The following is a 25,494-nucleotide window of genomic DNA, read 5'->3' on the forward strand; positions in this document are numbered from 1 at the left end:
ACTTTCATTTTTTTTCCCCTATATGTATCAAATCTAGAGCATACACTAGCTTATATTGGCCATTCAAAAATAGGGGTTGACGTATTTGTTTCCTGTTACTAGGGAATTTAGTTAGTTATAGCACCATCTTCCAGTAGCGTTCCAGTTAGTCTAGGTTTTACTGTAGGTTGATATTATAGATCTGGTTCATTTTATTCAGCAGTCACTTACTACATTTTCCTTTTCACTTTTTAAACTATGCTGTTTTATATTTCTGAGACATCTAATTTTACTGAGGGGGAAAAATGGAAATGTGGTTACAGAGCCCAATTATATTGTGGCTCTAAAGGTACATAAATATTTCCATTTTTTGTTATATGCTGTCCATTCTTCCCTAACTTACATCTGTTCCTTTCTTGTGCCCTTTGGTTTAACATTGTTCTCCTCCCCAATTTTCCTCTTCTCCTCATTGTAAACTCATGGCAGGGTCTGCTTGGTGAGCTCATTCTCTTACAACAGCAAATTCAAGAACATGAAGAGGAAGCACGCAGAGCTGCTGGCCAATATAGCACGAGCTATGCCCAACAGAAGCGCAAGGTGATGGATGGTTTAAGGGGGCTACTGATGTGTTCGCTTTAATCAGCCGTTTCTACCAAGATCATGTCGCCTTAATCCATTCACAGACTCCAGTTATGAGAAGTTATTTTTGACAAAGTAAAAATATCAAAGATACATAATACAACTATGTAATTTTCCTGGAGTGGAACATACTGAGAATATATATAGTTTCTAAAAATTAGATTAACTGTAAGGGTCCATGGTTTTATATTTAGGGAAGAATTATGAATTGCAGTTTACTTGGTCCAGTTATTCAGTCATCCTAAGTTCATAGCCAACTTGTCTGTTGTTCTCTCAGTTTTTATTTCTAAAATGAAAAGGATTACTATGGATGACTATGTTACGTTATTTAAAGAATGAAATGTGTGTGTTGTAGCTAAAATGGATCAGCAGAGAACAGTTTTATTTTTTATAGAACACTATTTGGATTTAACTTTTGGATATAGTTATTCTTATACAGGCTGATAAACTCATTGCATTAAGTTTGTCCACATTCATCAATAAATCAGCACAAATAAATTTTATCTTGGACCACTGAAAGAATATGAGAAATCTCATCTAATTCTGGTCGTTGAACAGATTCTAATAAAAGTCAGGATAAGTCTATACAAATATTTGGTTTTAGATGCAATCAAGAAGTCCTTAAAAATATGCTTTTGGCTGCTAGATGACTCCACAGTGTAGACCTCAAGGTCAATGTTCTTAAAAGTGACTTCTGAGTCAAAATGAAATAAATGTAATGATTTTAAAGTCATACACTGATAAAGTCAGCTAATGATCACGTATTAGAAAAATTTTTAAAGTTAATTACAAACCTCATTCAGGAAAAAATAATCTGTCAAACATGTAGTTAGCTTCCTATAGGTTCTGATATTGGAATCAACCAACATTGTAGGTAATGATTTAGTGCAACACTTCTGCTGGCTAACTAACTTACCTCGTTTGGTGGTGGTCAATACTTGAGAGTACTTATCTCCGTTTCGTTTATTTTTTCAGTGTTACTTCCTGGCTTTTCTCAATTCCATGGCTGTGGAATCAACTACTATATATTGTTTAACTTTCAGTGAATGAATAACATAGGTAGATATAGAAAATAAATTATTTTCCTACTTGGTTAAATTAAAGCATGTGTGTTACCAAGGGAAGACTTATTTTAAGTGATGCTTTAGCATGCTCTGTTCTGTATGCTGTTGAGAATACCATTTAAATATTCTAACAGACTGGATACTCAGGCTGAACCATCCTTATTAGCTTTGTTACAGAAAGAAGGGGAAGAAACTATTATGTTCTGTTAGATTATTTAGAAATAGAAATACAGTTGTTATTAAGTGTTCATAATGGTAAAATAATTTGAACTGAGTTCCATAGATCTGCCATTTTAAGATTTTAAGATATAGTTTACAATTTTTTGAATCTGATGTCAAAGGGTGTTGGTAATAAATTCTATTTTATTTTCTACATTGCCAAAGGTTAATGTTCATTTGAGGCCCACTTGCCTTTTCTCAGGCATAGAGATATCCCTATTTATAATATTTATTGGATTATCCACATAACTCTTCTCTGCCTCGCTTTCCTTGTTTGTAAAATGGTGACTGACAGGACTATTCCTACATCTGTTTCATTACGGCACACAGTGGAGCACCAAACCAAGCCCGTTCCTGCCCACTGTGATGTTACCTTGTGTGAAAGTAAATGGGACTCTAAAAACCATATATGGTCTTCTATAGTGACCTGTTCCCTTTACTGTCCTGAAAGATAGTTTTCTTACTGTGTTTTCCCCCCTTTTCCCCCAACAGATGACTTTTTAGCCCTTCACTCTCATAAGATCAGAAACCTAATTCATAAGATTTTTATCATTCCAGGTATTTGTTGTTTACTTGAAGTACAAAACGACAGCTCTTTGTTCCTTTTTAATCATTCTTTCTCCCTTATCTCCTTGAATATATAAGTAGGTCTTCATTTTTCATATAGCAGAGTAGTACAGCTAATAAATTTTCCCTGTATCTTCTGAGCAAAGGAGCTCATGCAGTGACAGTAGATTGAAACTGCCATTGCTACTTTTGCCTCCTATGAATATATACACAAGCATAGAAATTTTTATGAGTCTTTTATATATGTATTTTGGTATTTCAGAATGACCACAATGGCTTAGTAGGAAGAAATACTTAAAATTTTAAAATCAGGCTTGGTTTTGTGAGGAGCTAGTAAAGGTTTTTGTCTTCCAGCTTTAGCTTGTTTCTGCGGAGGATTCCGCTCTTTCTCCATCAGTTTCACAGCCCTGGAATTGTAGAAAAGTCCTGGTTTTCAAGATCATTGATACTCATTTCTGTCAGGGTGAGTTTAACATTAATTTTGTAATGCAAACAATATATTAAACAATAGGACAAGAACTTATTCTTGTCGTAAGTAGTTGAATTTTATCAGCAAAGTGCATCAAAATAAAATATACCCAGATTATTAGTTAACACCTTAAATAAGTGACAGATTAAAAATAGCATGTGCTAGTCTCCTGAGAAAATATGTAAAAGTGTTTTCTCATTAATCTTTAATACTTATTTTGTAAACCTAAAGGTTTTTACCTTGTTTCCTAGATAGTAAGTGTAATTTTTGACTCCACTATCTCTAGTCTTGTAATATAACTAATTTTGGTGTTCCATTAAGCTAAGCGGATAAAAGGTAAAACTGCATGAGCTATTCTTAACAATCATGCCTGAAGGGCAAATGATAAAATTGAATACTCTTAAAATATGAATTTATGAAAATCTTAACAGTCATGATACTAAATATTGTTAGTATAAGATTGTGTTTGTAATATTCTAATAACCTGGTATCATTTTAACTTTTTATATACCCTTTTTATTTTACCAAATTATTCCATTAACCTTTTAAGCCCTTGGCTTATAGTAAACAGTCTAGTGACCTTTTTGTGTAATTGTATGAGTTTCTTAATTATTGCCCCACTGTGTAAAATGATGAATTTTCTATTGTAAATTAGGGTATATTGCATGAAATCATTAAATATTCACATTCAAACTAAAACAGTTTATGCTAATGCTGTTTATACATTTCATAATAAATTAGCTACAGTCGGATGAATATTTAATGGAACAAAGTAAATCAAAGTACCTTTTAAAATGAATTGGGAATTTAATCTCATGTCAAAATTTTTATGACCACATTGTTACAGTGTGATGGCATGCCATATAATCAGAATGCGGAATTATTTATTTCTTCATTGGCCTTCAACATTTTGTTCTTTGGTTTGTGGGTTCCTCTCCAACTTTCTTGGTTCCTCACATTTTAGGAGGCTGTTAATAATTCCTGTCCAATCTATTAAACACAGAGTAAAATGAAAAAACTTCTACCCCCAAGTCTCTGCTTGCTATACAGGAATAAGGAAACAACAATAAAGTTTGTTTTATGCTATCCTTTTTCTAAGTACTAAGTCATGTTTGTGGGTTTTTAGGCATAGGCTTTTAAGGAAAAAAATAATGTGTCTATTGTTGCTAGCAAGCTTTGTCATTTTTACTTAGGAGAATTGGGGAAATATTTGAGAAAATGGAAATAGGAATTAAAATCTCAAAATAACTGCATTGCATGGATGAGAATTATTAATGCCTTCTTAAATAAACAAATTATTTAAAATTTTTTCATATGCATTTACTACAATGATGTCTTGATTGCTTATATAGCCAGTGAATGACAAGGATTTACATGAATTTTAACTTGGTTTTTATGTCCTATGAAATAAATTCATGTTTACAAATTTTGATTGTCAAAAATTAGTTATTTTGAAAGACTGAGGATGACATCTTCTGTACCTCACCAAGGAATCAAAGCACAGTCATGTGGATATGTCATAAATGACATCATTTTGATTAAAATTGATCATTGTGTTTTATATTTAGAATTGTATTGTGACTACTTTGAAGCCTGTTATACAATAAAGTTCTTTGTTGTTTTTGGATATTTTATTTTATAACTATTAGTATTAATAACAATTTGAAGTAGTTTCCACAATACCTGTGGATTTGGTCCTACTTTTGTTTTATGTACAAATTAATTTTAGTTGCTTTACTTCGTTGTTACTGATGCATTCGCTCTGTGTTAGCAGACCTTGCACTAGAACTGGACTTAAAAATAATCATCTGGCTCCACTTAGAGTTCTGAAAATGCAAGTTGTTCCTTGCATTTATTAAATACTTCCCTACTTACAGAATGGAAATAGATAATATTTCCTTAAAATACACACTATGATCAATGAACTTCTTCAATACCTGTAAACGAGAACATGTATCTGACTTCCCAAAACACATTTCGGTAGCTCTGTCAGTGCTTTATTTCTCCATGCATCCAGCTGTTTGTGCCTGGGCACAAAACAAGCTGTGAAGAACTAAAAAGCCATAAGAAAAGACTAGAGTGTCAACAGAAAAATGTTACTTTTTAAGGTTTTTACTTAATGTAAAATTTTGATGAGCTATTTTTATTGATGAATACAATTGTATTTTTAAATATAATTTGATTTAAAATTTGCTTTGATTAAATATGCATGCAAAGTCAGTTTTTACTCTTAAAAATACTTTTTAAAAATTTTAACTTACTGTTCACTATAGTCTATATAAAACTAATTCTACTCAAAATTAATTTATTTTAAATATTTAGGTGTCAGACAAAGAGAAAATTGACCAACTTCAAGAAGAACTTCTGCATACCCAGGTAATTCTGATACATGAAAAGAACCAGGAACTTTTTTTATACTCTAATATAAGCTTGCTGATGTGGAAATTTACTTTTTTAACAAAGCAAAATTTGGAATGGTTTAATGATAGAACATTATTATCAATAGATGCAAGAAATGCAAAAGCTATTTGAGAAATAAGGAATAAAGGACTTATAAGTGTGGTTGAGTCATTTATGTGTGAAAAGCTATTTTTCAGTGAATCTTGTGCTTCTCATTTTAAAGAAAAACTAGAAAAATGAGGGAAAGTGTCTTTTCCTTATGTTAACCTATGCTTGCATTTTTACATTTATAGGCTAATTAATTTAATTAACAGTTATAATTAACATAACAGTTGTGTTTACCACTGCTCTGGCGAGCTCTTATGAACTTTTTCCTTTGCTTCTCTAAAACCCAAAACCAATCAGATAAGTTTTCTAAGGGTATTTCTCGCACGACTTTGAAAAGCTATTCTCTTATAATTGATTATAAAATTATTATTATTTTCAAGATCTGTGCAACATACTGAGTAGGTAACATTCTAGTGCAAAATTGCCTTATCACCCACTTTATTTTTAGTTATTTTACATAGATAATGATTTGCAATATTTAAGATTTCTTTTAAGTTAAAAAGAAATCTTATTTTGGGTCTCACTTTGTGGGGGGAAAATACAGCATAGGGTAATCTAGCTGAAATTAAACAATTAGCATATTTTGAGTCACAGGTTTCCTTAATACCTATGAATTGATTCTCATACATTAGTATCGCCTGTGCTCTGGGCCTAACTCTCTCTCTCTCTCTCCCCCCCCCCCCTCTCTCCGCTCTCTCTTTTTTCTTTCTCTCTCTTTCTCTCTCTCTCTCTCTCTCCCCCTCCTCTCTCTTCTCTCCGCTCTCTCTTATTTCTTTCTCTCTCTTTCTCTCTCTCTCTCTCTCTCTCTCTCTCTCTCTATATATATATTTTTTTTTAAACTTCCTAGCTAGGCAATTCCAGTCTGCAGCCAGAGGTTAAGAATCATTGGTCACAAGTGTGTGGTCTCTGGAGCAGTAGCATCTAAGAAGTAGCACTTGTTAGTAATGCAGTGGGCCTCACTCCAGACTCAGTGAATCAGAAACCCTGGGAGTAGAATCCAGCCATCTTTGTTTCTAAAAGCCCTCAAGTGATTCTGATGCATTCTTAGATTTCGGAATTACTGATCTAGAACTCTAGAGGACAGCCCAGTAGCACATCTCGGTAAAATAACTACAGATTGACACCTGCACCAAAGAATGGTTTCATCCCCAGAAATTTTGTAGATCCATAATTGATGCCATATTTACAAAGAAATGAGCCAGAGGAAACCCTACCTACCACCCTTATAACATGCATTGATATTAACCCTTGGACTTGTGCTTAGTTATAGTTGTTAGCCACTGAGCATTGACACAAACACTGATTGGAGAATTTATGATATAATTAAACCTGGAGTTATCTATGTCAGTGATATCCAATAGAAATAGAGTACAAGCCACATATGTAATTTAAAATTTTTACATTAAAATGTAAATAGGAATGTGTAGAATAGATTTTAATATTTTATTTAACACAGTAAATTCCAAATAGTATCATTTAAACATGTAATTAGAATAAAAAAATTAGATGCTTTATTTAATTATTTACTTGCCAAATCGTAGAAGTCTGGTATGTATTTTACACTCAACTGCACATCACAATTTAAACTAACCACATTTTTATGTGCTTAATAGCTGCATGTGACTGGTGGCTACCATATTAGATAGCAAAGATCTGATTCTTAAATACCACCAGAATTTTTTTATGTACAAGATCTGTCTGGAAAGTATCCAGCCATGTACTATGAAAAAGACATTTACTGAAGAAGATACAAGAAACAAAACATTCTATGTAGGACAAAGACACCTCAGTCTCCTTCAAAGTCGGCACCTTAGGACCTCACACAGTTCTCCCAAGCGCCATCAGTTACCCCATTGTATTTTCCTAAATCTCATTGACACTCTGAAATCTCTTCTCTTTCAAAGGTGATTTTAGTTTTGGGAAAACCCAGAAGTTGCAGGACACCAAATCTGGGCTGGGTCACCTGGGTGATTTGATGTTTTTGCCAAAACACTCTTCATGAGATACGATGCATGAGTCGGCGCATTGTCATGATAAAGTTGCCATTTACCAGTTTCCCATAGCTGCAGCCTTTTGAATTATCCAACTAGTTTCAGTGGAGGAGTATTCAAGCTTAACACACAATTTGATGCAGATTCATTGCTCTACTCACTCAGTCATTTTGAATGCGGTGGCCACATAGCAGACATGCTCACTCAGTGGTGTCTATTGCCCCCAATGACTAGTACAGTGAAGTCATCATTGTTCATGCATGTGCATTCCAGTCCACTCTCCTTGGCTGCCAGGTTATATTGATGTCATGCAAACCATTCTTGTTATATTAACAATGGTTAGATTTTTCTGGACAGACCTTGTATACTACTATTATATGCTATGACTACATATAAATGACTAAGTTCTGTAAAAAAGGTATGTGGTATAGTCTAACCTATAGTTCTGTTTGTTTCATACTATATAGTTAAACTACCTAATTTGTTTTCCTTTCATTTGGCTTAAGCAGGACATTTTCTGAAGATAGAATCAAGATTTCCTGTCAATTGCTATGTTCTCAGAAGATTACAACCTAAAAATAATTCTAAGAAATATTTTCCATTATAAAAGGCATGATATTTTAAGTTGAACATAAACATTCTTCAGGTTGTAGGATGGACTGATTTTTAAGTTTTCCAAATCTTGTCAATGCTTAGAGAAGAAATAGTAATACACAAACTGAGAGGACCAATTATAAAAGGATCACATTTATTCAAGAAAAGTGTGTAGCCAGGCACATACTTTGAAAAATCAACCTATTTAAACATACTAGGTCTTCTTATGTTTTTATATTTATATTTTAAAAATCTCTGGCCACAGAAACTTACCAAAACTTGGAAGAGTTTAAGCCCTTTACTCAGACCTATATTCAAAACTCTGAACCTTTGCCTCACGTGAAGGCTTAAGGACGTTAATGCAGGTGAAACACTCACTAACGGGCCTGTCACATAATGCATGCTCAGGTACTGTTAGCTGTTATTATTTTATATCATTTCAATTAAGACATAAAATAATATGAGTAATGGGAAGAATTTGAATCTTTATGAACTATCCCTTATAATCAATACTTAAAATTTTGATGTACTAGGAAATACTGCTTCATGAGTGTACATAAGGACAGACTTCTTTAAATGCTTATACTTTTAGCATATTTAAATAATTTAATTTCTTCATTGTAAATAGAATTTTCCAAATAAAATGCCAAATAGAAAACTATAATGAATTTCAGTTTGTATGAGATAATATTCATAATTTACTTTATTCACTCAACATTTTCATAGGAGTTTTTTTAAATGAAATAATTTATTTTAAATAGGAGATATGATTTCAGGATTTTGGAAGCTTTTAATTTAGACAATATTATTTATTAACCCATGTTTTTCTTATGTAGTTAATGGTATTTTTTTTGTTTCAGTTAAAGTACCAGAGAATCTTGGAACGTTTAGAAAAGGAGAACAAAGAATTGAGAAAATTAGTGTTGCAGAAAGATGACAAAGGCATCCATCATAGAAAACTTAAGGTATTTTTAGTTTATCTTAGTATGTGTTAGTTCTCAGAACTTTGCCATTTCACATTGCATGTTCATGAATACTAGTGTGTAAGGAACCATAAAGAGTTTTATTCTCCTTTTCTTTCTCACCTGATATCCTTCAGGGGTAGGGAGTCTTCCTATATTAGGACATTTTACAAATTTTAGTTTCCAGACATTTGTTTTAAACTATGCCCATAAAATCTTCATATTTTTAGTAGTCGTTTCTCATGAATCGGTTTATTTTCTTAAATACCTAGTTTATCTTTAGGCCTATATCATTTCTGTACCTATAAAATCAGGATTCTGAGTTGACGGACATTTATATATGACTCCATCATTACCTTACTTGTATTTCCACAGTGAATGATTCGGCTACTTTCTTCAGTTTTAAGAAAGTTAACATTTTCTTCTGGAAAGTTCCTTAGGCATTTTAAAGAATTTTTGCAAAAGCATATTGCTGGTACTTTATCAGCATATTTGTAATTACCATTATCATCACATTAAATTTTATTATTGCCCACTAAACCAAGCTGTATGTGCTCAGTGAAATTGAAGTAATGCATTTAGCTTACATTCCATATACATAAACTGAATTTGCATGTAGCAAAACTGCATAAATCTTGGCACATACATTTGGTAACCATGGTCCAAAGAAATGTAATTGTAGTTTAACCAACATGTATTAGTAGTTCTGACTTTAAGTCATGACTGCATAAAACAAATAAATAGCATTACACATGGCAATTGAGAAAAGTTATGTCCAAGTGTTAATATATTTTGAGAGTTTATCTCAGAAACAGCATTTTCTGTCATAAAATTAAATGGCAATCAAAATTTAAAGAATTTTTTGTTCATTTTTCAGTGGAGGGGTAGCAGTTGCTTCCCATTTATTAGTTCCAGGTATTAAGAGATTAAATCAGATACTTATTTATACCTTGTTATTTGTCAGGTAGTATGTTTGATCCTGTTTCTACATACAGGGAGGAACACTGCAGAATGCTTGCCCTTGGTGCTCTCACCTTTTAGCCTGCCCAGTTGTCAAAGTACATTTAGTCTTGCTTACTGATTTAACAGTCTTTTTGGTGATTGTTTCTCCACTTCAGAGATTTGTCAGTCTTTCTCTCCCATCACCCCCCCCCGCCCCAATCTATCTATCTCTATCTCTCTATCTTACACACCAAATTCAGTAGAAGATGATTGCCTTTCAGTTGGTCACGTGACCCCTTATTTGGCTTTTATGGTGTTAATGATGTGTCTTTGTTGGGCATTTAATATTAACTTTTCAATATTAAATAATAACTTCCCTCTTTCACTGTTTAATTAGAAAGTTAGGAGATCCTGAATTAATGTGCTTTAATAATTTGTGTATGTCTAAATAAAATAAATTGGATAAATCAGATAACAAGAACGGGAATTTTATTCTATACTGTTTTTACTATGAATATATTTACATAATTAGAAAAAATACAACAATTATGCAAAAACATTTTTAATTATCAGCTTTTTTCTCTTGATACATCTATATTTTTTAAATGTTTTCACTTTTAATATTTTTTTAATTTTATAGAAATCTTTGATTGACATGTATTCTGAAGTTCTTGATGTTCTGTCTGATTATGATGCCAGTTACAATACACAAGATCATCTGCCAAGGGTAAGTGAAAAATTAATACATAAAGGACTTGTTCATTAGCATAAAACACTTTAGGTTTGAAAAAAATTGTGTGTGTGTGTGTGTGTGTGTGTGTATATATGTATATGAGAAATGACCCCCAAAAAACCCAGAGTTTATTTAAAAAAGATTGTGAATTTTTTCTTACATGTTTTAACTTCAGTCACCATCAAAGTTACTCTCCATTTGAAGCAGTATACCTTTTGAGACCTTTTTTCCTCTGCCCAAAACAGTTTTGAACTTGTTGCTTTTGATGCCTTTGAGTACTTTTTGTTTCACGTCCTTGACATTGGCAAAACATTTACCTTGGAGGACCTCTTATCATCCAGGGAAACAAAAAAAGTCATTTAGTGCAAAGTCAGGTGGATAGGGAGAGTAGGGCATGGGGTCGTGCCATTTTTCGTCAAAAACTGCTGAACACTCAGCGCAGTATGGGCAGCTGTGCTCATAAATCACCCATCATGACATGGGCAGATGCATTGAAAGAGTCTTCAAAAAAAACAAAACTTACTAAAGCAGAACCCAGCCTCTCACAACACCACCAGCTGGTACAGTGATACAGATGGGTTCCTAGAACACTCACCTAGTAGGGGAAGGCTACTATACGGGACCCGCCCTCCAGAAGACAGTTCTGATTTTATTTGGGTCCCCCTCATATACATACACACATAAACACAATACATACACATGCAATATATATACACACACTTAATCAGAGCATAATATTTTTACCTATATAATACATGTGTTCTAGATAATACCTAGATATAATAAGTATTGAATGTTGTTTGAGTATTTTTATACATTGGACTTACATTTATGTGTCATAAAGGAAGGCTATTAGATATTTGGCATTATATATTCATAATATCCATGATATTAAAGTACCTGAGCAGTGGATTAAAATTCAGCACATGAGTGAAATTTAACCTCATAGAATTGAAAATGTCTTTGTAAAGAGTAAACTAACTATGGGAAAGAGATGTGGAACATGAGTGATTTGGCTTTAGAAATAATGGTTTAAGTTAACACAAGTTTTTAATAAAAAATTTGGCTATAAATGGATCCAACTCATATTTTACTATTTATATTTTCAGTGTGCATACATGTATCAACTATCATTATTTTGTAGATATTTTTGTATCACTTAAATTGTAGATATTTTAAAAGACTAAAAAAATTCTCAGAAGCATTGCAAATGTATTTAAATATAGGTTGGTATCAAATAACATGAATAAATGTTATTTGTTTTGTGGTAAGGTTGTGGTGGTTGGAGATCAGAGTGCAGGAAAAACTAGTGTGTTGGAAATGATTGCTCAAGCACGAATATTCCCACGAGGATCTGGGGAGATGATGACACGTTCTCCAGTTAAGGTAAGAAAGTAGGCCGTCTGAATGAAATTCTTAAGGGAAGGAACCGCTACAGTGAGCTTTGTTAATTGTGTTCAAGAATTTTAACTAAAGAAAGAATTGACACATAGCATTTGGAATTATTCCTATTGTAGAATCAGTAGAAGACGCAGCCAGCAGGCCAATGTGACTGGAGCTGAGTGAGTGAGGAGAGAGTGATGGGAGAAGAGGACAGTGGCACAGGCTATACTGTTATTAGGCCTTCGGAGTTTATTCTGAGTAAGAGAATGAGAATCTTGGAATTGGAGTAAGTCAATGTAGATAATTCTCTGGCTTTAATATAAAAAAGAATAGAGAAATGAGACAGTAGCAGTTAAAATATGTTGGGTCAATGGAGTGTTTTTTGAAATACTTGTATGCTATAGGTAATGATCTAGTTGGAAAAAAATAATGCAAGAGAGAGGGAACAAAGAGGGAGCAAAGTCATTGAGGTAAAAGAGGCTGGAACTCAGTATACAAGTTGTGCATATATAGAAGCACTAACAATTCATCCATGGTTACAGGAAGGAAATCTATGGCTACAGAGTCTTTCATTCAAAAGATATTTGTTAGGTACTTAATATGTGCCAGCACTGTTGTAGACAGTGTGCTGGCAAACAAAATGAAGATCTTTGCCAAAACAGAGGATAAGTTTTAGTAGGGAGAGACAGATAAACAGTACACATAATAAGTTGACTAAGTTACATGGTATGTTAGAAGGTGGTAAGTGTGCAAAAAAGAAAAAAGTGAAGCCATGCAATGGGAATGGTGGTGCCAGGGTACTGGTAGACTGCACTGAGAAGTGACCATTGAACTAAGGTCTGCGGAAAGTGAAGGAGGGATTTGGGTGGCCATCTAGTTGAAGAGTGTTTCATACAGAGAGAACATTAGTGCAAAGCTCCTGACATAGGTATGTTTAAGGCTAGTGTGGCAAGAACAGAGTCAAGAGTAGTGAGGTGATGAGATCAGAGGATTAATGTGGGGCAAGGGAGCAGATTATTAAAGACTTGTAAGTCACTGTGCAGACTTTGGTTTTTATTTTATTTTATTTTTTCCCCCCCAAGGAGGGGGTGCACCGTTCCTGGAAGTACTGCAATACCAGGTCGATGCGTGGAGTGGGCGGAGCAAGCCCCTATTCCATCTCCTAATCCCAAAAATCCATTTCATATATTGTCCTCGGATAGAGGACGTATCAGATATTAAACTGATAAGAACAGATACTACACTTGATCTTAGCCAAAAGGCCGAGAAGCGATGGTTTTTATTTTAAATAAAGTGGGAGCCATTGCAGGATTTTGAGCAGACTAACATCATTACTTTTTACAAGGCTCACTCTGCCTGCTGGAAATAGACATAGGCCCTGACGGATATGGCGCAGTTGGTTGGGTGTCATCCCACAAAGCAAAGGGTTGCTGGTTCATTTCCTGGTCAGGGGACATGCCTAGGTTGCAGGTTTGGTCCCCAGTCAGAATGCATACTAGAGGTAACTGATCGATGTTCTCTCTCACATCAGTGATTCTCTCCCTCTCTTTCTCCCTTCCTTCCCCTCTCTCTTAAAAAAAAAAGAAAAAAGAAAAGAAAATAGACATAGGCATGAAAGATAGAACCAGGAAGACCAGGTAGGAGGCTATTGGAGCATCCAGGTAATACTTGGACCAGAGAAGTAACAGTGAAGGTGATTAAAAATGGTTGAATCTGTTATGAAAGTAGAATGAACAGGATTTTTTGACATCTTTGACATGGAAGAGAGGAAGTCAGTTATTAATCCTGTCTGAGGTTTTTGGCCCAAATAAATTAAAGCATGCCATTGACATGGGGAAATCCGGATTAGAATGAATTTGCTTTGGTGAAGAAAATCAGGAATTTTGGACTTGCTGAGGGGTGTTAACAAATAAGCACTTGGATATACAAGTTTGGAGAGCAGTCTGAACTAGAAACTTAAATTTATGAGTCATAATCAAATAACTAAAGGTAGTATATAAGCCACGATCTTACTAGATAAGATTACTGGGGGAGTGAGTAGAGATAGGATGGATTGAAGGATTGTGTCCTGGGCACTCCCAACATTAAGAGACTGAGATGGAAACAGTGAAGGAGCCTGTAAAGGGACAACCAGTGTGGTAGGAGGGAAACCAGAACAGTGCGGTTGGTGTCCTAAAAGTCAGGGGGAGAAAACAGCCAGGAGAAGGGAGTGATTGGCAGGATCAGTGCTGCTGATAGTCAGGGAAGATGAAGACTGAGAACTGATTATTGAATTTACAGCAGAGGCAAGTGAGTAGAAATGTGGAAGTTTCCTTCTGATTGCTTCCACTTCCTCAGTGACATAAGAACCTAGATTATCAGCTGTTAAGAGAGGGGAGAAGGCATTAAAAATTGAGCAAGAGGAAAGCGTGAAGTCTTTTCCCCGTGAGGGATGAGTTGATGAGGGAAGTCGAGAAATAACTAGGATTGCTGAGTGGTACTTAAATCCCCATTAAGGTCTGTGGACACAAACTTAAGACAAACTGTGTGGTTGTATGTTTTATTTTTCTTTCAGTTCAGCTGGTGGGTGCATTAGAGAGTAACTGGAGAAATGGAAAATTGAAATCACCAAGAATGAACACCAGAGTAGTGGTAGAAAATGAGGCAATGAGGCCGATGCTAAAATCTTTTAGAAATAAGAGTCTGTTTATAACTGCCTACAACAAGCAGTCTGGTGTGATTCATACAGAGTGCACTTTTGGGGTCTGGCTGTGAATTCCGCCATATTGTGTCGAGCTAGTTTCTTTTTCATTGTTCAGTGGCAACAATTTTCAACTGGTATACCGCTAGAATTTCTGAAACATGCAATACCTGACTAGTCAGGGGCACTGACCTCTTTTCCCTTGCATTGTCAAATAAAAAAAAAAACGAAAACAGCCAACACAACAATAGCCATCTGGTGCAAATGAATCAAAATTATACCCATATTTTTTTTTCAGATCAGCAAATAAATAAATAAATAAATATAGTTTTTAAATTCTAGTAATTAGTTTAGTAATTAGTTTATGAGGTGAAAAAAGTTTAAAATCTCTGTTCTATGATGTTGTTTGAATGTACCACACTTTATAGATCCATTTTGCTATTGATGGGCACTTGGAATGCTTTTAATTTAGGAGAAAAAAAATGAACTGACGACACCTCATATCATGCTTTATAATGGACTGTAACAACATTGTAAGCCAACTCCTTACATTGTTACCAGCACCCTAACTGTAGGGGCTATGGATGATGCTGTATTTTAGGAAGAGCTAACTTTCTTCATGCAGCATGGACAGATTACTTTGAAACTGACAAGGCTGGTTTCTTTCCCATTTGTCCTTACTCTAATATTTATCAAGACTTCTTAGTAGACTCTGAACTGTAGATTTTTGTCTCCCCTGAGGAGTGAGCTTGACTCGGCATGGTAGCCTCATTAACAGCTTCTTTCTGCCTTCGTTTCTTAATGTGCAAGTGCCTTAAAGGGAAATTGTGTGCAGAATGTAGGGCTTAGAATTTGGAGATTCATTTCTCCTGTGCATTTTCTCTGTGTTCTCTGGGACGGTGGCAACCTAACTTATGCCTGCCTGATAACCCTGGCTCCTCGACCCAATCACACTTTTTAAGCTTTTCTCTCAGGCCACCAGCAAATGCCCTGAGGGAAAATACCTACAGGAATATCCCCCTCAAATCTTTCAAGGTCTTGGACTCAGGCCACATGGCTCTCTGATGCCTTCAAACAGCTGGTTTTGGTTTGTTATCTAACCTTTTCAGCAAATCAGTAGAAGGAATTCTGTTTTAAAATCAGATCATTATAGTTAAGCTTGAAAATTTACACTTAAAAAGTCAAGGAATGTGAAGTTAAGAAGTTGAAACCACTGGCTGTTAATCTGTAAACTGTTAGAGTTTCTTGCTCAAGTGGCACTCCTTGGGGTAAGACTACCTCAGCTCTCCTCTAGTTAGTACCACTCTCTTTTTTGGCACCCGAGGTTTTGCTACACTGTCCTGATATCTCTGTATAAATCTATCCCAATGTATATATAGTGAGGTCTAAACCAGGAACAGTCACTTTTTCATGCGTCCCCACCTAAAACACTTGACACAGTTAGCTCTCCATAAACTGATGTTAAATAAATGAATTGTCCTTTACCTAAATTTACATGTGAAGTTAGTTTTGCAAGTTTTAGATTGATGGTTTTATGCTCAGTACTGTATTATAACATTGAATGTGAAACAAGAGGGGCAGCAGTATCCTAGGTCATGGAAGATGTAAAGTAGCCAGCAACCTTGTTGGGCAATCACAATACATGTGACAGATGTATGGACGATACAAGTAAAGAATTCTGTGATCTCCGTGTTGCTGTGTTGACAGCCCCCGGGGATACACGTGGTGTGGATAGTGTGAAGGGATGCCTGAATGTGTGCAATGCGGTGTCCCTGTCTAGACCAGGTAAGTGCTATGGGAATTAATATAAATTGTAACTGTGTTATTACATCTCCATTTTCTATTAATTTCAGGTGACTCTGAGTGAAGGCCCCCACCATGTGGCCCTGTTTAAAGATAGTTCTCGAGAGTTTGATCTTACCAAAGAGGAAGATGTAAGTTGCATTCATGTGAGGTTTATGTGTGTAACTTTATAACCTGCATAAGCTTATATAAGACAAGTTAATGGAATATTTGTTAGCTGAAGATATTCTTAGGACTTTGTTGTTTTTCTGTTTATAGCTTGCAGCATTAAGACATGAAATAGAACTTCGAATGAGGAAAAATGTGAAAGAAGGCTGTACTGTTAGCCCTGAGGTAAGCGTTGCAATTCATTTCAACAGTTTTTTTATGGAAATCTGATGATTATGATTTGAAATAAATCATGGCTTTGGCATTGACATTTAGATTGATGCTCTTCTAAGATAACAGATTTTTTTTTTTTTTAATATTCCAAACAATATATCATTTTGTGGGTAATTGTCCAGCAGCAACACCTGGGAGCATTTTAGGAACCCACATTCTAAGGCTCCACCCAGGACATAATCATAAATTGAATTTTGGGCCCACCAATATGCTATAACAGCTTTCTAGGTGATTCTTATTAGCCCTAAAGTTGGAGAACCACTACTCCAGTCAGATCTCCTAATTTTATGCAAAAAGATATGGAAACCTAGAGATATTTAGTGACTTGCCCAAAATATAACCACTTTTAGGATCAAACAAAGAATAACATTTTTTTCTGAGCACCATATCTGAATGATTGAGATATAGAATTTTCAGAATATATGTCACCAAAGAATTCCTTACAAGCTTCCTCCAAATTAGTTTTTCTTTCTTTTTTTCTTTGTTTCCCCTGAGCAGACCATATCTTTAAATGTAAAAGGCCCTGGACTACAGAGGATGGTGCTTGTTGACTTACCAGGTGTGATTAGTGTAAGTATATACAAAACTTGTATTTTATCTTATTCCTATTGTGGAGAACATTGATAATGACATTCAAACCCTTTTCTTTAAAGACTGTGACATCAGGCATGGCTCCTGACACAAAGGAAACTATTTTCAGTATCAGCAAAGCTTATATGCAGAATCCTAATGCCATCATCCTGTGTATTCAAGGTAAATCTTATCAAACTATTTTAATTGCACTGATATGCTTCCTTTAGCAATCCAGGCTTTGCTGTAAAGATGCAGGTTATGTAAACATACAAGATGAATATGTTTTGCCATCTCTTATTCATTTTATTAGTAAGTAGAATTGAGGTTGGGGATATTTTGATAAATTTCACTATAGACATCATAGAAATTTTTATTGGCTGGATTGTCTTTTCATAACAAAGATGTGTTGAGAAATCTTCCCTATTATAATGTAGACACAAAGATGTAGCTTGTGGGAGTTTTAAAATCTACTTTGCAATTAAGTGTTGTTTTTAATTTTTTCAGATGGATCTGTGGATGCCGAACGCAGCATTGTTACTGACTTGGTCAGTCAAATGGATCCTCACGGAAAAAGGACAATATTTGTTTTGACCAAAGTAGACCTGGCAGAGAAAAATGTGGCTAGCCCAAGCAGGGTGAGGGCAAAGGTTCTTTGTACAAGCTCCATCTATGACAGGGACTGTTGGTTTTAAAAAAAAAATCCTTATGGAATACTTTATGGATTTTTCTTGGTTCTCTATAAAAACAAAGCATCGGAAAGTCATAGTAAATTACTTAGGTATAATTTTGAAGTATAAGTAAAATTCCATAATTATAGTTAGTTTGCTTTAGAAATACTTAAACTACTAATGTTACATACTCTACTTTAAATAATTTTGTATGATGATATATAGTCATTAACCTCATTTGTGCTGTTTCCCTTTTTAAATTTTCTTTTATAATTGTTTATAAATTGGATTAAAATTAGTGATGATATAGATTCCTTTTGGACTTTATGCCTTTTGTTTTTTGTGTTTTGGGGTTTTTTTTGGCAGATTAACATCTTTCCTAATGGACCAAAGACTGTTTAGCAGATTTTTATGATAGAGAAGGCATTACATTAGATGTCAGGTGTCAGCATTCTTATCCGTGCTCTACCACCAGCTGGGTGTGTTCTTGGGCAAATCTTGTTACTTTTTGGTAATTAGTCAATGCACAATCCAGCCAGCGATTTTCAGCTGGTGTGCCACTAGAATTTTTAAAACATGTAATACTTGACTATTTGGTCAGGAATGCTTACGTTTTTTGACTTAAGATTGTCAAATAAAAAATGACAACAGCCAATACAGCAATAGCCATCTGGTATGAATGAACCAAAATTATACCTATTTTTTGTTAGATCAAAAAATATAATTTTTTGTGTGTCGCAGAATTTTAGTAGTTAGTCTTTGTGTGCCATGAGATGAAAAAGGCTGAAAATCTTTTGTCTAGTTAATCTCTAGGGTCATTTTCATTTCTGCAATTCTGTGACTTTGACTTCTGTACATGGTGTTTAGTGCTCCTCCTCTTTACCTCTTGTAACAAAAAAGTTTATTTCAAGGTAACGTGAATAAGTGTTACTAAGGTTCAGGTCTTGACTTAGGTCATGCTCTCTACTGAATTGTAAAGGTATAAGGTGTACTGGTTAAGAGTGCAGAAACTGTATTCAGATTGCTCGATTTCATATGCTGGCTCTACTCCTTGGTAGCTATCTATGTAACCTTGGATAAGTTATTTAACTTTTTAGTGCTTTAGGTTTTCTCATTTGTTGGAAATGAGGATATAAATGGTACGAGCTCATAAGTTGTGAAGGTTTAATGAGTTAAACATTTGTTTTAAAAATGATTAAAATAGTGCTTGGCCCAGAAGTGTTATATACATGGTTGCCATCATCTGTCCTCATTATTATTATATCTTTATCCCTCATAGAACAACAACTTTAGATATAAGTACTCATCCCTCATACTCATGCTTAGAATTTGTCTCCTTTCTACCTGAGACTTCCTGGGACAGTACCTCTCCACCAGGGCTTTCAGAGACAGATCGCTCCTACATTGTGACTGTGTAGAAGGACTCACAGGACTCAAGCACATAGTCATACTTAAACTTAGGGTTTATCACAATGCAAGGACACAAAGCAAAGGCATAAAGAGAAAGGGCACAGGAGATGATGTCTGGAGGAAACCAGGCTCATGTTTGCCTGGTACAGTCAACAGAGGACATACCTAATCCCTCTAGCAACAGGTTACTCATTAAAGACTCGGCACCAAAGGTTTTACTGGGGCCTGGTTATGTAGACACCCTCAAGTACCAAAATTCCAGACACCCAAAGGAGAGCAGATGTTCAGCATAAACCACACTGCTTACACAATGAGCTACTGTTATTTAGGGAAAGTTTTATATCAATGTAGGGAATTGTTTACTCACTAAGTTCCCAGATACCAGCCTAGGACAAGCAGGCCTTTCTAAGGACTGCAGTCCCAGGCCTACTGTGTTAACTCTTAACTCTGTGACCTTTCCTTTGCCTTATTTTATGGGCAAGACCTGCTGTGGCAGTATTAGTCTTGCTAAGGATGGGGTAGAAGTGAGGAAGAAGCAAATTTCTGTGCTTTCTTCCCATCTCTCTTCATTCCTTTTGCTTCTTCTTCTTTTCTAGGATAATGAGTTTGTATTTCTTTTGAAATGCAATTGAAGCTTATATAGCAGTCCTTTTTTACACCAGAGTGAGCCTTAGCTCAGGGATGTGACCTATCTTAGAGGAGGGATTCTTACATCAGTAAGACTTGAACTGAAGGAACTTTTACCGTGCGTTAATGTTAGATCTCTGTGTAAATGTGCCTTTTTCTGATGACAAAGTCTGTAGTTTTGTTACATTTAGAAAAATATTTTTGGCCCTAAAAGAATTAAAAACCCATGGATTAAAGTTTTTTTTTTAAAAGTAAAAAAAAAAAAAATACAGTTCAACTTGGTTAGAATTTATATATTTGAAGAGTATGGGGAAATAATAGCAGCTACCATTTATTGAATCTTCTGCGTTTCTGGCACCATGTTAAGTATCATTATCTCATGTAATCTTCTCAGCAACCATTTTGAAAATGTTGTAGTGTTCTAAATGCCAGTAGCTAGTGAGTGAGTGGCAGAGCAGAAAATCAAACAAAGGCCTGACTCTGAAGGCCTGCACATTATTGCAAGTTTTAATTTTAGTACTTGTGTTTTAATAATACATTTTTAATATACTAAAATTAAATTAGTTTTCCTTCAAATAGCAATTGAAATGTATTTTAATACTTTTGTATAGATTTACATATTTAAACAAACATGCATATATGTATTAGTAAATTTGCTTTCTAACTAGTATATAATGCTCTTTAAAATTATGTACACCTTTATCTCACATTTCTTCTTCTCACTTTTAAAAATAGATTCAGCAGATAATTGAAGGAAAACTCTTCCCAATGAAAGCTCTAGGTTATTTTGCTGTTGTAACAGGAAAAGGTATGCAAAGATGGATTGCTGTAATTGAAGTTTTTTGTTATTTTCAAATAATAAACATTAATTTTCTTAGTGAGAACTTCACCATCATCTTTCCCTAGGCAACAGCTCTGAGAGCATAGAAGCAATAAGAGAATATGAAGAAGAATTTTTTCAGAATTCAAAACTCCTAAAGTAGGTATCTTGTCTAAAAATTTAAAGATTTTATAGTGAGGGAGTAGCTTAAGCTGTTTTTACTTAAAAGTTTGTTTATAACTATTAGTTTAATATTGACTTCCCAGAATTTTTCCCAAATGGTAATCTAATATTTACTAAGCTACTCTGACAGAACTGAGAGCAGTTCATCACATGATACAATACATGCTGACAGCAAACTGGCCCTTGTAGCGTGAGCATTGAAAGACCATATGGACACCTCTGAAGTTGATTTACTTATAAAGTGATTTTTAAAAATCAACACTTACATTTTAAATACATGTAGCCTTTTTCCTTACAGTATTGGGGAAGGTTGAAGTGGGACTGAAGATGTCAAAGGAATATCCCTAAATAGATATTGACAAAAATTAACAGAAAATGAATAAGATACTAACAGAAAAGCCAAAGGAAGAACTAAAGGATGACTGAACTATACTGAAACTTTATATGTACAGAGTCTCTTGAAGGGGAAAAGTATGTTAGCTCTATATTGGTTAGTAAAACAAGATAGTTCTTATAATCTCAGGTATTATCCAATGGGATAGGACCTGGCAAGCATATAGAACGGTTGTCCAATACAGTAGTCACTATCCTTGCATGTTTATTTAAATTTAAATTAGTTAACATCATATAAAATTAAAACTTCATTTCTTGGTCACACTAGCCATACATTTCAAGCACTCAATAACACCATGTGACTAGTAGTGCCTGCTGTATTGTATAGTTCAGATATAGAACATTTTCTTCATCACAGAAAATTTTATTGGACAGTGTTGGTATAAAATGTATACATGGCTGTTCTCCTTAGGTTACCATAATCACATTCTCAAACTCAGTATAGTCCTTTTGCCATTTTAAGTGTACTTTAACTCTTGTTATTTTTTATAGGGCAAGCATGCTAAAGGCACACCAAGTAACTACAAGAAATTTAAGCCTTGCTGTATCAGACTGTTTTTGGAAAATGGTACGAGAGTCAGTTGAACAACAGGCTGATAGTTTTAAAGGTAAGTTGGGTTTTTGAAATACGGTAACACATTTAGATACTTCATTAGCTGCCAATTTTAGGCATCCATCAGATTCTTTACTCCCTTTCTTTAACAGTTGTGTTTTAGTTCACTTACTATTAGAGAGTATGTGGAAAGTAGAAAAAATACAATTTTCAGTTATAGTACTACAAGAACAGGATTTTTCCTTTCAGAGAAAACATTGCTGGAAGCACATGGGAGTTTAAACACATTATAAAGTTTGCAGTAATATTTGGGGAAGGAGCTTAGTCAACTATAGTGAAGTCAGACTCCTGCTTTGGGGAGGAAAGAGGAAATGTATTAGGCATCAGAGCAGCGTGTACCTCAGTTTATTCCTAAATCCCATACTTTCCTGCTCCATGACTTCCATAGCTTCATTTGGTGAGAATGTACAGTTCTTCTCTTTTCCCATTTGGAAATCCTGCCTATTTATTCCATTTAGTCTCTGAGCAACCTTGTAAGTATTATTATTATTCCCATTTTACAGAAGAGAAAATTGAGGCACAGAGTACCTTACCTAAGTAACAGACCCAGTGTCACACAGCAGCAGACCCAGGATTTGAATCTTAGTGGCATGACCCCAGAGTCCATGCTCTTAACTTCTGTACTGTACTGCTTCAGTTGTGTGTTTTGTGGATTGAAAATGCAGAAACTAGAGTCAAGGAGATTAGTTTGGAGAATTTGTAATAATGAGATTCTGAGATGTTGATAGCCCAGAGAATTCAGGAGCCATAGAGGTACACACTCATATTTAGTAAATGCAGCAGACAGACAAGATGGCCTTTAGCAACTGCATCTGGGAAGAAAGAGAATCCTCAAACTTGAACATCTTTCCTTCTTCCTCAGCAACGCGTTTTAACCTTGAAACCGAGTGGAAGAATAACTATCCACGCCTGCGAGAACTTGACCGGGTAATGTTTGTGCACCTCATGTATTTTGAGTACATGTAATCTGGAGATTTTCAATTGATGTCCTGCAATAATTTTTTAAAAATGCAATACCTGACTATTCAGTCAAGGACACTGACCTCTTTTCCCTTAGTGTCAAATGAAAAAATGACAACAGCCAACACAACAATAAACATCAGATGTAAATGAATGAAAATTATACCTATATTTTTGGTCAGATTGATAAAAAAATATATCTTTTGGTGTGCCACAGAATTTTAGTAATTAATTTACGTGTAACATGAGATGAAGGTCACTGATCTAATCTAATACTGTGCTCAGACAAAATTTATGTTGATGGGTGAAGTCTGGTGAGCTAAATTGCTTTGGTTTTGAACGTGATTACTGACTTAGAGCTGCAAGCATACATTTCCAGGAGCAGTTATCATTTGTACCGTAATTTAAATTATTTTTCATAATATTAAAACATAATTAGGGATCATGGGATATCAAAACAAGCGTTTAAAAATACTTTCTGAGATGAACGTTTTTAAAGGTCTTATAGAATTAATGTATTTATGTAATGTAAACTTTTAAAAATTATACATCAGTGTTTTACCTTTTCAGTATTTATTGTGGAATGATATACTTTAATTTAGTGGGATTTAAATTCTGGTTTTCCTTGATTTTAAAATGCCATGCTTTGTAAAACAGCATCAGGTTACTAATACACTAAATATGTATTGAATCTTTCATATAACATTTATATGAAAAACTTATCTGAACAAATGTTATGTGAAAAACTACTTTTAGAATTAAGTGAATACGGTAGACATTTGTGTCAGTTTCTTTGTCCTTGTCTGGATATTGAGATTTCTAAAAAAGAGACTAGGAGAGAAGAGCATTATTTGCAGTTCATGCATGCTTCAGACCTGAGCTCATCTTCCTGGCTTGTCAGAGGCCTTCTTTTTAGTTATCTCTGAAAATCATGGCAGAGTAAATTGACTATCTTATGAAAATCTTACTTACTTGTATCTATATTGTCCAGAATGAACTGTTTGAAAAAGCTAAAAATGAAATCCTCGATGAAGTTATCAGTCTGAGCCAGGTTACACCAAAACATTGGTGAGTATTTGTCCTTTTATGAAAGATTTTACTATGGGAATTATAATGAAATACTAAAATTTGGATTGATAAAGCAGTGATTTATTGTAGCCTTGGTTCATCCCCCAAAACATAGGCAAGAACATAAAAGTATGTAACCACTATTCTACTCTAATTAATATTTAAGTAGAATAAATTATGTATTAAATATCTCTCAGAAGAGATATTCTGAAAGATAGCTTTATACTCTTTTCAAATCTTGCTTCATCTTAGGCTTTTCTTTACCTTTAATATGTTTTGTACAAATCATATTTCAAATTAAATCCTATTTGAAATTTTTAAAAAAAAATGCCAAATAGCCATGGCTGGTGTGGCTCAGTAAATTGAGTGCCAGCCTGTGAACCAAAGGGTCACTGGTTCGATTCCCAGTCAGGGCACATGCCTGGGTTGCAGGGGCTGTGTGAGAGGCAACCACATATTGATGTTTCTCTCCCTCTCTTTCTCCCTCCCTTCTACTCTTTCTAAAAATAAATAAATAAAGTTCTAAAAAAAAAAGCAAGTAAGTATCTTTGAAAAACGCTCATGCAAATCTTTTAAGGCAAACTATCACCCTCAATTTATGTTTTATGTAAATTTAGGCATTCTTAAATGTTGGAGTGGGTCACTGTAACCAAAGTAGGTTCAGTGTATCTCAAGTAAACTATGTCTAAATAGCCTTGAGATTTTTGCAGTTATATGTAAACAAATTCCTTGTGTATATCTTATCTTTCTAATGAAGCCTGTAGTGTTTTAAAGAATTTATCACTCTTAGAGCTTAACTATTCCTACTGCCATTCATTACAAATAATTTCAGTACCTCTTCTGTTTGCTCATTTGGAGAGTATCAAAATTGACCCAGTGTAGTATCGTCCAGTCCTTAAGTTTGAAATCAGTATTACTAGTTTCGCTGTCTTGGTGTCCTTTCTTCCTCAAGAGTGAACCCTTTTCTCTCATCAGATAGTCAGAATTTGTGTGTTCTTGATCTCCCCTTATCAAAAAAAAGGATTCTGATCTGATCTGTACTTACTGACTGACTAGATATAACACAATTATCTTTGTTTTTGTTTATATTATAAGCCAGTTCTTCGGCTTCCTGTAAGCCAATTCATTTTTGATTTGCAAGAGATAGATGTGTGTACATGTACAAGGTCTGTCCAAAAAGTATCCTGCCATGTAATAGGAGAACAAGAGACTTACTGAAGAAGATACAAGATACAAGAAACATTGTATGTAGGACAATGATGCCT

At 34.6% G+C, this 25,494-nt stretch overlaps 1 protein-coding gene and 1 non-coding gene across 5 annotated transcripts in view; one reads left to right on the forward strand and one right to left on the reverse strand.

Moving 5' to 3' along the window:
* The window catches only part of OPA1 (OPA1 mitochondrial dynamin like GTPase), an 88,592-nt gene that overhangs the window by 22,962 nt on the left and 40,136 nt on the right, over window positions 1-25,494 (forward strand). For 2 of the 4 annotated variants that reach the window (XM_054585139.1, XM_054585140.1), the window contains 15 exons: window positions 466-576; window positions 5,260-5,313; window positions 8,891-8,995; window positions 10,575-10,661; window positions 11,940-12,053; window positions 16,584-16,664; window positions 16,792-16,866; window positions 17,413-17,484; window positions 17,568-17,667; window positions 17,992-18,122; window positions 20,928-21,000; window positions 21,099-21,171; window positions 22,081-22,196; window positions 23,064-23,128; window positions 24,153-24,229. In XM_054585139.1, coding sequence (XP_054441114.1) covers window positions 466-576; window positions 5,260-5,313; window positions 8,891-8,995; window positions 10,575-10,661; window positions 11,940-12,053; window positions 16,584-16,664; window positions 16,792-16,866; window positions 17,413-17,484; window positions 17,568-17,667; window positions 17,992-18,122; window positions 20,928-21,000; window positions 21,099-21,171; window positions 22,081-22,196; window positions 23,064-23,128; window positions 24,153-24,229 — 1,334 coding nt within the window. The remainder of the gene's footprint in view (window positions 1-465; window positions 577-5,259; window positions 5,314-8,890; window positions 8,996-10,574; window positions 10,662-11,939; window positions 12,054-16,583; window positions 16,665-16,791; window positions 16,867-17,412; window positions 17,485-17,567; window positions 17,668-17,991; window positions 18,123-20,927; window positions 21,001-21,098; window positions 21,172-22,080; window positions 22,197-23,063; window positions 23,129-24,152; window positions 24,230-25,494) is intronic. The other 2 variants (XM_054585141.1, XM_054585142.1) reach the window with 1 other exon arrangement.
* On the reverse strand, window positions 13,134-13,324 carry LOC129080035 (U2 spliceosomal RNA). Its single transcript, XR_008530128.1, has one exon. It is a non-coding gene; the product is annotated as a U2 spliceosomal RNA (small nuclear RNA).

The sequence above is a fragment of the Pteronotus mesoamericanus genome, unplaced genomic scaffold (genome assembly GCF_021234165.1).
Source record: "Pteronotus mesoamericanus isolate MK-2021 breed Mesoamerican mustached bat unplaced genomic scaffold, CSHL_Meso_final contig_82, whole genome shotgun sequence".
In the NCBI taxonomy this organism is placed as follows: Eukaryota; Metazoa; Chordata; class Mammalia; order Chiroptera; family Mormoopidae; genus Pteronotus; species Pteronotus mesoamericanus.